This window comes from Botryllus schlosseri, chromosome 13 (assembly GCF_051294905.1).
Source record: "Botryllus schlosseri isolate E-star chromosome 13, Bs_hap1, whole genome shotgun sequence".
In the NCBI taxonomy this organism is placed as follows: Eukaryota; Metazoa; Chordata; class Ascidiacea; order Stolidobranchia; family Styelidae; genus Botryllus; species Botryllus schlosseri.
Window position 1 is genome coordinate 19,785,317 of NC_137248.1, and position 15,476 is coordinate 19,800,792.

At 41.3% G+C, this 15,476-nt stretch overlaps 1 protein-coding gene across 1 annotated transcript; it reads left to right on the forward strand.

Annotated features, from left to right (window-relative positions):
* Positions 1-7,062: 7,062 nt before the first annotated feature.
* Positions 7,063-15,096, forward strand: LOC145453920 (zinc transporter 6-like). The gene is made up of 9 exons (XM_080331885.1): positions 7,063-7,278; positions 7,935-7,975; positions 8,038-8,209; positions 8,976-9,192; positions 9,836-9,957; positions 10,864-11,032; positions 11,091-11,254; positions 12,522-12,715; positions 13,594-15,096. Exons 1-9 carry the CDS (start codon positions 7,215-7,217, stop codon positions 13,966-13,968), a joined length of 1,518 nt encoding a protein of 505 aa, XP_080188011.1. The 5' UTR covers positions 7,063-7,214; the 3' UTR covers positions 13,969-15,096.
* Positions 15,097-15,476: the final 380 nt, after the last annotated feature.

A 15,476-nucleotide genomic window follows, 5' to 3' on the forward strand; every position in this document is an offset into this window, starting at 1 on the left:
ACTCATCAAATATTGAACCCCTACCTACCCCTCTTTCCCCGTCGATTTTTCCCAAGCTTAGCCCTGAGTATAGCCAGGGTTACAGCAACAAATTCCGAGTAGCCTGACCTCAAAACTTGAAATGAATAAAATGGTTACCACTTTCAGTCAGTGCTCAATTCCAATCACTGCCTCACTAGCTAGTAAAAGCTCATTAACACTCACGTTGCCCGTGTAATCACACCGCATGCGGAGCAATTTTGGGCACTAAATAACGTATGATCTTACATTGCATGTCGCACCCCCTACGTTGGTACTTCGTAATCCCTGCGCGGCCGGATCCCCCTACTACTCCCACCCCCTATCGTCTGTTGTAGCTGAATTTTTTCTGTCTATGGTAGTAGATTCATTTTACTGCCGATTTCCTGAATTTGTTTGCGTTGTAGTCCGTGACACATACGACCTAACAGGTGAAAAGTGCGTGTCATCCTAAACTTTTAACAATAATAATAAGAAGAATAACAACCCCGAATGAGTACACGTATCCCCGGACAAACCCTACACTAGAGGTACCGGATCTTGAATAACTTATTCGATTTAAATGTGAATGGTCTCGATCTCTTACGAATTATTTGGGTTGGTTCAGAATAGCATCAACATCGAGAATCTATTTGCTACAGAATTCGTCCTTATAGAGAAGTAAATGCCACAAATCATATGTCTTTGCGATCTGCCTCAGTCAGGTTCTGATGCATCAGCCAATCCGTTTCCCTGTTTGGTTTCAATATTAGCTCTTAGGCTACATTCAGTTGTGCTTTGTTCAGTACGTCATTCTTTCCTTTTTATAAGTATCAATATTTCTGGCTGTTGGCAACAGCCAACGTTGAATTGAACATGCTTCGCAGCATTGTCAGAAGCCTATCATTTGATTCCGAGGCGCAGTAAATCGTATATTAGTGTTCTACATTATCCTGCAATGATCCCTACATCGGGTTGTTATGATCGCTTGCTGCATTTTTGTACTAGCTAATTTGGATACCCGTACACTGCGGATAAAACAATCGATGTACACAGCACAAAAGTTAATAAAACGAGTAGGAGTATAGCAGTTTTACATTTAACGGGGCCGACGTTTTCACACTAACATCGATTTACTGGCAACATACTGTACATTGTACATATTAATTTCAATGCGCAGGCTGCAACGAATTCCGTTCCTTCCCCGAAACAGCCGAGGTGTAAACCTCCAACTAAACTGTGCCTGATGAGCGACTGTACAGTGTGCGCTGTACAGTGTACAAGGATTGGTCTACCTGGTGGTTGTTATCGAACGGAAGGCAATCAGTGTTTACTATCAGTAAGACATTCAGCCATTACTGCGATTATACGATTAGAACAGAATGTCACACTCATCTTGGGGTTCTTCAACTGTTTTGGTGTTTGGCTCAAATGTCTGCCTATATTAGCAATTCGTGGCTCGTCACAATTTGGACACAAACAATTTGTATGAAAATTTGACTCAAAAACATGCTAAATGATTTCTAGCAGATCTCAGAAATCGTCTGCATTGACTGAATGATGACATGTGATGCTATGCGGTGAACGATTGTGGTCTCCTTTCTCGAAAACGGAAATTACAATAGTTCATATATTGTTTTCTAAATTAATGGTTTGAGGTGGAAGGGAATAAAAACTCTAAGCGTAAAAACGATTCACTGCTAAATCGCCAAATTTTTGTAGTGTCAAATGCATAAATGCACAAACGAAGTAACAAATATGAATTAAAGGTGGTCACGTCAGAGACTCGCGCGGATCAAGAATTTTTTACATAATTGAGTTTCGTGCATTGTGCCATCCGGTAAGCTCGAGGCAATGGATATACACCAAGACTCGTGCAATACCACCTTATCGTAAAAATTCGTGACAACAACGTAGCCATTCAGCGACATTGATCAACCATTGATGTATTACCGATAAGTGGGTAACACCTTCGTCACGTTCACGAATAATTTCGAGTGTGATTTGTTTTTGAACAAATTAAATGAAATAGGCTACATCCTTACCTAGCCCTGGTGCATTTCTTTTAGTGCGGAGTGCATGGATCGACAAATTCTCTGGTCCGATTCCGGTCCGACTCATATAGGCCGGATTTTACAAATGACTGTGATCCGGTCCGACAAAATCCGATCTACTCACAGGATGACATTGAATATGATTGAAGCAATGGTAACAGGAAGTTAAAAACCAAAACATCAAACCCAACCCTTATCTGAAGTAATCATGCCAACTTGGACTTAGCATGTGGGTTATCTTCATGAACGTTTCACTTTAACTATTGATTCGAGGGTAAAGCTGCATGTCATATTCCTAGGTACTGATCCGGCTCCGAACCTGCTCCGACTAAAAATGAGAAACTCCGACAGGTTATTCAATCCGGCCCCGGTTCATGCTCCGTCCTACGTTATAAGCACCTAATTTTGTGTAATAAACAACAACAACAACAACAACTCTTATCTGAAATTTGCCATGGAAAAAGATGTCAACAATAGGGATGATGCGAATAGGTGGTTCACGTACGCGTTAGGCGTGTGAACCGCAGAAATACGGCGGTTCGTGTTCGCCAACTAACCATAGCAGGTTCTACACTGTGAACCTTTTACATCAGTGGTTCTTAACCTTTTTTCTTCCAGCGCCCCCTTTCAAAAATTATCGTGCTCCAGCGCCCCCCAACTTTATATTGTAAGGAATGTAATAAAGACAATGAGTAAAATGTAGGGTCGTAACAGCACTTCGTTAACCCCCCTAAAAACGATTGCCTTGCGCACCCATAGCGTGATAAACCGAACTTCTGAGGGCTTCGCCCCCACAAACCCCATGTCGTGATTTTGATAGTCAGCAAAGTTTGTGTGGCCTGGTCGCCCTAGGTACGAAAATTTTCCATAATGCATGAATGAATAGGTGGTAATTACATATATAAGTCGCTATCAACTTTTTAGCCTCTCAGCCCACGTAATCAGATTTACCAGTAACACTGAGTGAGCTGTTTTATAGGAAAATAAAGGGCACGTAATTAATAATTAAACATATTCGGGCGTGCTCGCAGGACAATTATTCGTTACCAGGGCCGTAACAGCACTTCGTCAGCCCTCCCCCCCCCCATAAAAAAAAAAAAAAAACGTTGGTCCTGGGCCCCCATCGGGTGATAAACCAAACTTCCGGGGGACTTCACTCCCAGACCCCCATTAGGCTGTCCGCTATTTGCTGATAGCCTATTAGGTATCTACATTGGGTGTCCATTTACTGAGGCAGCTATTCCCGCCTATTCGCGAAAAATTTCACTAATTAATGATTGAATTGGTCAATATCATCGGGAATTGCATGTAATTTGAGATCAATTTTTATCCTCTCTCTGCTCACGTAAACACATTTACCGGTAGAGCTGAGTGAGGTGCAATGTTCCCTCTAAGCTGCGCACGTGCGCAGTGCTGACACGGTCTCTGCGCACAGAAAATCTACGTTGCGCACAACAAATCCGGAGTTATTACCTTTTTTTAGTCGTTACGCACTGTTGTCCAAGAGTCAGCGCAGTGAGTTGTTGAGTGTGCGCAGACTCATCAAAACTTAAAGCGAACATTGTGAGGTTTCTTGGAAACTGTAGGGTCCGTTACTAATAATTAAACAATAAATATATTCGGGCGGGCGAACCCGTTGGTATGACTTCGTTGCATGATGTCATTTCGTGACCCCCTTGTCTGCGATATCAAAAAATATAGAATCGCTCAACGGGGATATCGCCCAACAGGAATATCACTGTCGCCCAATCGTACTAAACTAAAAGACGCACACGATTTCAGATTGGCATTTCTTCACTGACATATAATTTTTCCCTGCCAGATGGAATTCGTCTTCTGGGGTTCAGATTGCCAAGACAGGAACATTCGGTGTCAGTCATTTAGGCGCCCATGGACAATTAAACCTATATGTATTTTGAAGGCTATATGTAACGAAGTTTTCGGTGTTAATTTGCTCTAAATACTCATTAAGGATATGTCCTATCACCACATCATCTACTGCGAAGCCATTTTTCTCCAGCGCCCCCCATACCGCCCCCCTGAGCCCAGCGCCCCCCATATCGCCCCCTGAGCGTTTCCGCCCCCCTTCAAGATCGCCAGCGCCCCCTGGGGGGCTCTGGGGGCAAGGTTAAGAACCACTGTTTTACATGATTGCAATTAGTCACGCCTATATAGCATCTTTGGTTCGATTTCTTTCCATCTTAACTCCGAACCACTGTATGCATTGAGCTGGCAGCACGAAAACAAAGCAGCAATAATCGAGCATGCACCTTGCCAATTTTAAAATTTTATTTTATTTGTAAGAAACGTTTTCTCAAAATATTCAGCAATTACACAACACGAAAAGCAAAACACACTACTTCTAGCGAGACAGCGAATTGTGCTTACACAATTAATCAGCAATTATTGACATTAACGGTATTCATACAAAGAGTGCATCGTTATCTGATGTAAAAATCTAGCAAGCGTAGGCGATAAGTTTGATTTGATATGTTTATTGCTCATGAGTAATTTTTGATAAACTTCATTCGATAACCGGCAAAGCCTTTTTTGCAGTGTGCGATGCTGAGCCTTGTAAACGGGTCTGAAGAATAAAAAATTGCTCATGCGACTCGCCATCCCCGACTGTTGCAAGACTCCGAATCTGGACTCGAAATCTGCAACCTGATTTGTACACATCCACTTTCAAGACGGACTCCGGATTTTGTCATGTGGAATTATTGCTTGAATACAAATAGGGCTAGGCTACAAAAGCAATTGTTTGTTCAGGTATATCAGCCTACCTTTAAAGCAGTCGTCGGCAACCTATTGAGCAGGTCCGCGAGAAGTTCGTGTATAGCCTACTTTTGCAAGTTAAGTGAAGGCACAGAATCCAAGTTGAAGTTGTTAATGGAAAGATGTGTGATGATGCCTTACTGCACACTTGTTATTGAGCTTGTAGAGCATGAGCTACAACCAATCAATTTTGAAGGTTGTAAATCACAAAATCTTCTGACCTATCAGTTGCACACCCAGGCCCTGGCAATTATACGGATTATCCGATATTGTAGCGACGATTTCAGATTGAATGCGTTTTGTACAAGCGAACGGTGTGACCACATATTCATTCAACGTCACCGGGTAATATGCTGTAGTCTTTTAACTCTCGGCATCTTGAGCATTCCGGTGCCTTGGCGACCGTTTTCAGAATCATTGCCGTATTCATTCCAGTTTACATCTTTCGTGGCATCGTCATGTCAAAGGATATAATGTTGGGTATTACCATATTTTGACATATCCGAGACAGAGGACACTTTTTACAAGGCACAAAATTACTATCGAACGAAAAAACGGCCAATTTGGAAGTTTTTTTGGTCAATTTGATTGGTTTGACTAACCCAACTCGACTCCTGAAAGGCACGTTCCCACATAAAATCGGTTTTCGTTGACCAACTATGCCATCACTGCCGTCAAAATCAAGATTTCGCGTCATTTATGGCATTTTATAGTTGTCCCTGTACAATCGCCTGACTCTTAACACTATATAGGAGGACATTCATGCATCCTCGGAGGACATTTCCGATTTCTTGAAAAATGAGGACAAATCCCTTCAAACGAGGACAGTGGACACATGCTGGTAACCAGAGTCCTCTGGCGGTAGTTCTCAAGAGCGACCGCTATCGGAGTCGGCTGCGGCTGTCACCAATGCTCGAGAATCCTTTGTTGTTTTATCGTCAAGAATCTTTTCGTGATTTAAATATAATAAATTAAAATAAAATTAATTCAACTAAAACTTCAAATCTGAATTGACGAATATATAGGCCTACTTGAGAAACAGTCCATTTTCGAGAGCATAAAGTCAGGCGAGGTGAGACGCTTATGACGCTAAAATTGAGTGATGACAGATGAGCTAAAATACTTTTTTGCCATAGTATACTTTTTCTGAACCATTCATCCGTAATATAGCTCATAACTCTGTGTAGCAATCGTAGTAATAGTAATCTTAGTATAGGCTTTCATATTTTTTCGGCCCATAAGACACAGACGACACAGTGCGACACAACAAGCAGACAGGAGGATGTTCGAAACGACTAGTTGTCCTTTCTTAATCCAGCATCCATCCTGGCTTCGTACGCTATGTAACAATGTTCGATGTTGATCCTTCTGCTGTCATTTCGCTTTTCCTTGACTTACTTTCATCAAGCATTGTTCTCGCAGGGTTGTAATGACTCGAGTCATGACTCGACTCGAGTCAGACTCGAGTCACGATTTTCGGATGACTCGACTCGAGTCATTTTCTCAAAATACGGAAATGACTCGACTCGACTCGAGTCAATCTGTGTATTGACTCGACTTGGACTCGAGTCATTGCGCATGACTCGAAGCAAGTCATTGACTCGAGATTCAGACGGCGAAGACCGACATTTCATTGTAATTTCGAAGCCAACACACTATTGGGATTTCGTTTGTTGGTACTGGTGCTTGAAAATGCGACCAGAAACTGCTAAAAGTGAGGAAAGTTGATATATTATAAATGAGAACCATTCAATATCACCAAACAGAGTTAGAAAAGTGGGTTTAGGGAGACTTTAACTGGAAACTGAGCAGTCAACACAATGACTTGGACTCGGACTCAAGTCATAATACCATGACTCGGACTCGAACCTCTGTTCGCTGACTTGGACTCAGACTTGACTCGGTGGGAATTGAAAATGACTCGACTTGACTCGAGTCAAAAATATAAAAGTGAGATAGACTTGTGACTCGGAGCCTTGTGACTTGGTTACAACCCTGTGTTCTCGACGCTTGGCTTGACTCGAGTCAATTTAAAAATCTAGGTTACTTGATTCCTGACTTGAGTCGACTCAAAAGACGTGGTTACTGTAAATGACTTGATACCAACACTGAAAATTATAATCACCTTCTCTTTCCATACGAAGGTTTGAATATGGTCAATGGGGTCTCTGCTGATTGATGCGAGCATTGTTGATTACATCCATTTTGCGATACCTCTACGATGACGATTATGGATGTTGATTGACAGCTGCCTGTTCACTGCTGGACGGCGGTTTGTAATGTGGATGCAGTATTTATTTCATCCACCTCGGTATACTATCCATAATAATTTGTGTCGTCGCAGCTGTGTCTAGTTCATGTGATCATTGTCATTGTCAGTTGTAAGCCATGCGTCATTATGCCAGAGCGTCGTCAAGTGTTTTGAACGATTGCACATTGAACATCGACCAAGGTTAGTATGTACCGCGACCGCGGTAATTCATACATTTTTGACCAGATTATCATCATTTTTCGAAGTGTTATCATCAAATCAAACTGTGACTACAACTAGGTCACTTTATTGCCCGACTGCTTTTCTGCAGCTTCTCATTGTTCAAGTATTGTGCCATCTGTCCCGAACATGATCATGAATCCAATAATTTGAAAGCTGTATACTGCAACAACAGTTCAGTTTATCAATAATTTTCATCAATTCAAAACACCACAAGACTGCGATACAAGGAAAAGATAGGAAGGTGTCGAAACGACTTGAAGTAGTCTTTGAAATCAGACACCCACTGAACAATAAAGGACCGGTAGGTTACTAAACAACTGATACCATGCCAGTGCCCGAGCGTTCCGAATTCACAAGCACTTGTCTGACATCAAAATCAATTGATATTTTGATCAGCAATTTCACCAGTTCAAAATACCGTAAGAAAAGACAAGAAGAAGCAGTCAAAACAATTTTCTTCTGTCGTTGATATGTATATGCACTGTGCAGTTATCACGATCTTATCAAATCGGCTGGCACTTTACAGTAAAGGCTGTCTAACGTTCAATAGGGAAACTTGAATTGTACATACTATCTTATACTGATAAACTCCTTCAAGTTCTCATATATTTCAGACAAACAGTCGGAGAAAAAAGGTTTAAAGCCTTTGTTAACGGTAAGAAAATTGTTCTTTTCTTGTAATAATAATTCAATCAAAAATTTATTTTCTGTTGTCAGGGCACAGTTCACCCTTTCCACAAATCTCATACGACGGTCGTTGGATATTTTCATGAAGAATTCAGCGGTCTTTTTCGTACACGGAATGTTCGTATCGCAGCATTTCTGATCGTTATCAACACCGTTGTGTATGCATGTCTTTCGGTATGGTCTTCATCCACAAATAGTTTAGGTAAGATATACCAGACTACGTCATTCGAATAAGATTGCTGAATTTTGCTGTATTGAAAGAACTTGTGTGAAAAGATTTGAATCACGTTTCTGGGATGAGTCCAACCACATGAAATAGTGGAATTGTCTACAAAAATGATGGAAAACAAATTAGACGCAGATTCCAACCTGTGGAAGCAAAGTTATTTGAGTTTTTCATTAATAATAAGCTGCGATTACCCACTGTCCAGGCTATTTTTTCAAATATAAACTATTAAACTGCAGTAACTTCGCTTTTACTGATTGGAAGTAAGCAATAGTTGCTGAACATCGTTCTTTCAGATAACTTGATAATTTCTTGGGGTTGATAGTGAAATGTAAATATTTTTTCAAAATTGATTTTCAATAAATTCAAAATTTTTAAACTCCAGTGCGTTCACATCTACCGGTTGGAGTAGAGCCAAATTTGGCGTGCACCGTCTATTTAGGCAACCTAGCTATTCGATCAGTGAAGCCCCGGAATCCAGAAAAAAAGTCATTTTTGAACAACTCTAGTACCCGTATAGCTCCTATTTATGATCAAGTTCAAGGTAATCCAAAGTGACAGCTGTCAATGCTAAGGCTGAACTAATGAAGTCTGGGGCATAGGCCTACCAGCTGAATATCATCTGTTTATATGCAACTGGTTTTGTGCTAATTCTGCTATTGGGCTTTGGATAATTATCGTCAATGTTGAGTTGCGTACCTGAATCATGCCTAATTTGGTAAAATCTCTTCTTTCATTTCAGCTTTAAAAGCGTACAGTCTCATCACTTTATTTGACGTGTTGGCGCTTTCCACAAACATATTGTCTGCTTGGGTATCAAGGCAAGAATATAAGGCAAAAACTAGCTTCGTGAACACGTATACGCTGGGTTTCGAACGGTTTGAAGTACTGTCGGTATTTTCCTGCGTTGTTGTTGCACAAATTGGTGCAGTTTTCGTCATCAAGGATGCTTTGGAAAGGTAAGCTTTGTGAGGCGTCTACTTCAATGTACAACCTCAAGGTGGCAGTGGTTCACTTCAATGTAAAGAGTCTTGATGCTTCTTACTGTTAACCATTCTCCACGATGCTTATCTTTGCATTTGCATAGCTCAATAACATTTAGTATTTTACCAGCTCTCAACTCCATGACTGAAGTGATTCACTAAATCGCATAGAATTTGTCATTCCAACAATGTTCATCCATGGTATGCTACCACCTACGTTGGTAAAATAATATTTCGTCATTTCAAGGTATTTCTAACTCAATTTTACCATGGGATGAACAAAACACATCTCTATAGTAACAAATTATTTGAGTGCATAGAGCTATCACACACTTTCTGCAACTTCAGCGTTTTGTGCAAGTAAGGTGCGGCTATCACATGGCCTAAGTGTTGTTATTCGTTATATATGAAATGTTTATTTTTAATGACACATTGATTCTTTATATAAGGCAGTCAAAATCTTTCACAATCTTGTGGAGTCATGGTGACTTGAGTTTCTGAGTTCTCAGGACTCAATTTTACTTAGCAAAACCTGAATGTTTCATCACTAACATGGAAATGGCCCTGGTTTTTACGATTGCATCCATCTTCTACCATTTTCGGTGCGTTTCGCTTGCAGAATATCTGAACAACCAGAGGTCCACGCAGGCCGACTGCTGCCTGGGGCACTTCTTGCTTTAGTCTTTCATATCATTGCGAACTACTGCGTTGTTAATCATGCGTTCCGAAATGTATGTGAAGGTAAGTTTCCCATATACTATTCATTGACACTCGGAAGCGGAACTATGAAGTCTTAATTTTGTGTGTGCTTATTTATACACAGATTTGTCTGTATCAGTGTATGTATATCATGAGCTAGTGTATATGCCACAAAAAATCAAGGAGAAAAATACATTACATCCTTTCCAACAAATTTCAGCATTGTTGATGAATAAGATGTTAAGAAAGTCCCAAACTAAAATTTTATTGGAGAGCCGTGTCCCATCATCAAACTGTACTGCATGGGGTCCAGACAGGGTTGTAATGACTCGAGTCATGACTCGACTCGAGTCACGATTTTCGGATGACTCGACTCGACTCGAGTCATTTTCTCAAAATACGGAAATGACTCGACTCGAGTCCATCTGTGTATTGACTCGACTTGGACTCGAGTCATTGCGCATGACTCGATGCAAGTCATTGACTCGAGATTCAGACGGCCAAGACCGACATATCATTGTAATTTCGAAGCCAACACACTATTGGGATTTCGCTTGTTGGTACTGGTGCTTGAAAATGCGACCAGAAACTGCTAAAAGTGAGGAAAATTGATATATTATAAATGCGAACCATTCAATATCACCAAACAGAGTTAAAAAAGTGGGTTTAGGAAGACTTTAACTGGAAACTGAGCAATCAACACAATGACTTGGACTCGGACTCGAGTCATAATACCATGACTCGGACTCGATCCTCTGTTCGCTGACTTGGACTCGGACTTGACTCGGTAGGAATTGAAAATGACTCGACTTGACTCGAGTCAAAAATATGAAAGTGAGATTGACTTGTGACTCGGAGCCTTGTGACTTGGTTACAACCCTGGGTCCAGACATAATTATCTTCGTCTCAAATCTGATTTGAAAATAACATCAATCCTGTCTTCCACAGTGGCTTCATCTTCATGGGTACAGGAACATATTGCGGACATGACCAGAGGGATATGCGGAGTATTGCCAGTGTTTGAATCTCTACTCGTACCGAGACTGAACCCGTTTTTTCTCATCTCATTCACTGCGGCATGCGGAGTTCTTATCGTTGACTTGCTGCTACAAATCGAGTAAGTCTGCGTCGCACTCTTGCGATCCCAACCGCAGCTAATTCTTTTTATGCCGCAGCTCATATTACGCAATCGATACTTTCGTGGGAATTTGCATAGCTTTTGTTACGATCGGAACGATGTGGCCGATTGCCGCATGCAGTGGGAAGGTGTTGCTTCACTCCATACCGCCTTACCTTCTGAGTCAACTTGATAAAATTTTGAGTGAAGCTCGCACGTTGGGTACGTATCATGTTCTATTTATGCGAAACTTTTTACTTTTTGGGTCCATGAAGCTATCCTTTGAAATGTTAGTATCCTGCGGCCTTTCGGGAATTGTGCATTTGGCAATCGTTGAAGTATTGTGCGTTGCAAAGTAAACTCGCTAGCAGGGTTGTTATGACTCGAGTCCTGACTCGACTCGAGTCGCCATTTTTTTGTGACTCGACTTCATTCGATCTGCGTATTGACTCGACTTGTACTCGGGTCATTGCGCATGACTTGTACCACATCATATGAATTGAGAATCGGACAGCCAAGACCATCATTTCTTTGTATAATATCGATATTAGTAAAATTACCACGCTATTGGTATTTCGTCTATAGGTAAAGCGACGAAAATTACTACATTCTGAATGTGAAGCATTCAATATCACAAAGCAAAGTTGTAAAATATGGGTTGAACCAGATTTTTACTCGAAACTGAGAATTCAACACAATAACTAGGAATCGAGTCATAGCACTATGACTCGGACTCGACCCTCTGCTCGCCGAGTTGGATTCGGACTGGACCTGGTGACGAATTGAAAATGACTCGACTTGACTCGATTCAAAACTATAAGTGAGATTGACTTGCGACTTGGTTAAACCCCGCCCACTTGTAACAGGTTGAAGCGGAACATGATATTCTACGGACTAATGTTGAGATTGGTGATAGTGTTATATGCTCCATGCTCACGTGTTGTATGCTAAATACTCGAAATGCTGAATTGTTCGCAATTCTCTGATAATTTGAATCGATATGGGTACCTACAAAATTTTTATTTGACCATATCTGACCAGTCAAAATTGTGTATTTATCCCCGAACACGATAGAGTAGTAATTTTTAACCTATACTAACTTGGCAAACCCTGTCGCTAATCTGCAAAACTTCGGCTAACCCAAAATTTTTAAGGAATCCCGGAAACAAAAATCCACCACCTACACATGTAATAAATTGCTATAGAATTAGCGCAAAAAATGAACTGTGCAGCCAATCCATTAAAACAAGATTTTCTCACATAACGAAGAAAAGATTGTAATGAATATTTACTGCAAGAGTAATGAATATCTGCTACATGAGTCCGTATGCATGTCTTTACGTCTGCTGAACCCCTGAAACTGGCTTGGCAAACCTGAGTTGGAAGCTCTGTTTTGAACCACATATTCAGAATGTCAGGACTGATTACCCAGTAATGCGACTGTCCTATTGACTCATTCGCCATTTCGGATTTTGTTTATTGTCGACAGATGGCGTGCTGGAGATAAAATGTGAAAAGTTCTACACTCTGAAAGTGGGAACGAGGGATAGAGAGGGGAAGAAGTGCAGCCCGGCGCTGGCCGGATCGCTTCAAGTTCGTGTCAGGAGGGACGCCGACGAACAGATGGTGTTGGCGCACGTGAAAAGTCGATTTTCCAATCTGGTGCCCGTCCTCACAATACAGGTAGCTTTCTACCAATCTCGTTACCCGGAAAGCTATCTTTTGTGCAGACTTTTTTCATTCTGTTATTATTGTTGCTATCGAGACTACGTTCATTGCTATGGCAAAATTTTACTCGTAAAAGTGATGCCACCGTACCCTGAACTACTGCTTTTCGAAATTCAAAATGTATAATAGAGTCGTTTCACCTAATTAACTTCCAAGTCGGTGGTTCTCAACCTTCTTCACCTCGCGTCATCATCTGACAAGGTTATGTAGTTGTCGGCACCCTAACATCCTGAGTGTGAGATTTGGGAAGCTGATTACTATGAATTAAAAAACAGCTATAAAACCAGACAAAAAAGGTAATCATTTTCGGTCCGTCTGTAAGCACACGCTCACGGCCAGTTGCATGTGATGGCAAATTTTTATTCATCAGCCTCTCCCATCCCATTTGATACTCGGGAATATGTTGATGGCGGTGCAAATTTCATTATGGTACGGTACTTCATTTTCTCGCAGCACCCTGAGCAGTCGAATCGGCATCCCGGTGGAGTAGCACTGTCTTAACTAGAAAATGCGTAGATTGATGACGGCTTCACAGAAAATGTCATTGCCACTAACGTGAATACTAGGCAGCTTCAAACTACACGTTTTGGATGCTGGTATACAGACAGTTACGGTTCAAAAGGGTTCCATGCTGGGAAAAAAGCATCCAAACTACAATTGTCAATAATTCAACTCTTTGAAAGTGGGTGTGTTACTTCAGCACTCGAAAAAATCTCGAATCAATATAATTATTACTCAATTCGGATTGAGTACTGGAGTCATTGTGCTTTGTCCTACCTAAGACACATTAATATATATAGAAGCGAACTAACCCGCGTCAAAATCTTCCGCAGGTGATGAAAGACGATTGGACGGCCAGTCCCGGCGCCAGCTCCATCTCCGTCAGCATTCCCATGAAAGCTTTACAGCAAGGCACTCCCAAGCATTCGTCTTACATCACCGGGTTCAACAAGCCCGCCGCCGCGGTGGCTCCTTATCTGCAAGTATCGCCTCAATCGCCCGCAAACACAGTACCTGACTTTAGTTTTTCAACACCCGGTGCGTCCGGCGGCGTGCCTCCGATCATCAAGCCACGTTCTTCGCACGGAGATATCGCGAGGATGTACAAAGCCGCCGGCTTTAAATTGCCGCAAACCAATTTTCAAACCGGCAAAAAGTACGATCGATTTGACGTGAAATCGAACACTTTTTCATCGTTGCCAAAATGAAGGGCTGGAGATGTCCGTTTGTCGCTTGCGCTCTGTAATAACTAGGGCTGTGCAAAATCGAGAACCTGAGCGAGTGTTTGGCCTCGAGGACCACTCACTTGGACATGATAACTGTATGAATGATGTGATGTGTACCTTTTATGCGTCTGCAAGGAACACAATGCTAGTTCTATATCAGGTGAAGCTGAATTAGGCATTTTTGACTATCCTTATTTCATGACGCTCTGTGACAATCTGTGGTTGATCAATCACGACTTCACGGATATGTTGTTTCCGGTAACATGTGTGGCTTTGTACTGCACGGCTTCCACAGTTAAGAATAGTATCGAAGCTATCTTTCTGGTTGATAATTCAGCTCTTTGTGGCAAATATAGTTTTAGTTCAGTACTCCACAAGCTCATCTCGCCGCTACTCGACTCAAATCGTTGAAATGATTACAATTTTGGGCCAGCAAATTCAAATTCTTATCAGCGATAATGTGATGATATTGCAGTTCCGTTGAGTGTTATCGGATATTAGGGCTGTTCAAAAATAACTCTGTGTACCCAAGCTATGCGGCACCCGAGATATTTTCATCACCGGGGTGAATCTGGTATATCATGTTGTTTCTGGTACTTGAACTCCCACCCCACATCCCATTTCTGTCTTAGAACAATGCCTTCATTTCTCATATCATAACTAGCCTACCTTCTGATGGAATTGTAGTGAATTAATATTTCATGTCATCTCGATAATATGTCGTGGATCTCAGTATTCAAGTACTTTCGTAGCTGTGCTCTGCTCAGGTTGAGATTGAAGAAGTAATGTCAACATGATGAAAATTTGTAAATACAACAATCTTAAATCGGGAAGGTCCTTCGCAGTTCCTTGCTTACAGTGAGTTACATGCTGGTCAGGTTTGCGGGTATAAGCTTTGAATTGAGTAACGTTAATTGCTTGTTAGAGATAGTATGATTTATTCACCCTCCGTAGGGGGACTTTGTTGTAATCTTGAAATGTGCAATTTTTTCAACTTGAAGCTTTGTTTATAAAGAACGCGTGTTAGCTTTATATTGTATTGCCTTTTGTGTAAGGTCCGTGCTCTTGTCTAATTGTGTTTGCCGTTGAATACAATGTTTTAACAGCCTGGTATTTTGTTCGTCAGTACAGCTTCGTTCCAGTCGACGAGAGTTGAGTTGTTACCACTGGGTAGGGCATTAACCAAGACGTTGGTAGCATATCTTCATGTTGGGACTACACCATCATTTTGGCATTGATATGTTGTGCAAAAAATTTACACATAAGGGCAGTGAACAGTAATGACGAAGAATTTTGATTTTTTACAGCCAGCGTAGCTTAGGTGCTACAGACCAGTGTTGGGATCGAGTCACAAGTCATCTTGGGTCATTGCACATTTTGAGTCAAGTCAATCGATTTTCAAAGGTGACTCGAGTCAAGTCAGTCAAATTTTTGAGGTGACTAGAACAATGCTCTTCAACCTTTTTCTTCGTGGCAAACCGTTTTAACGT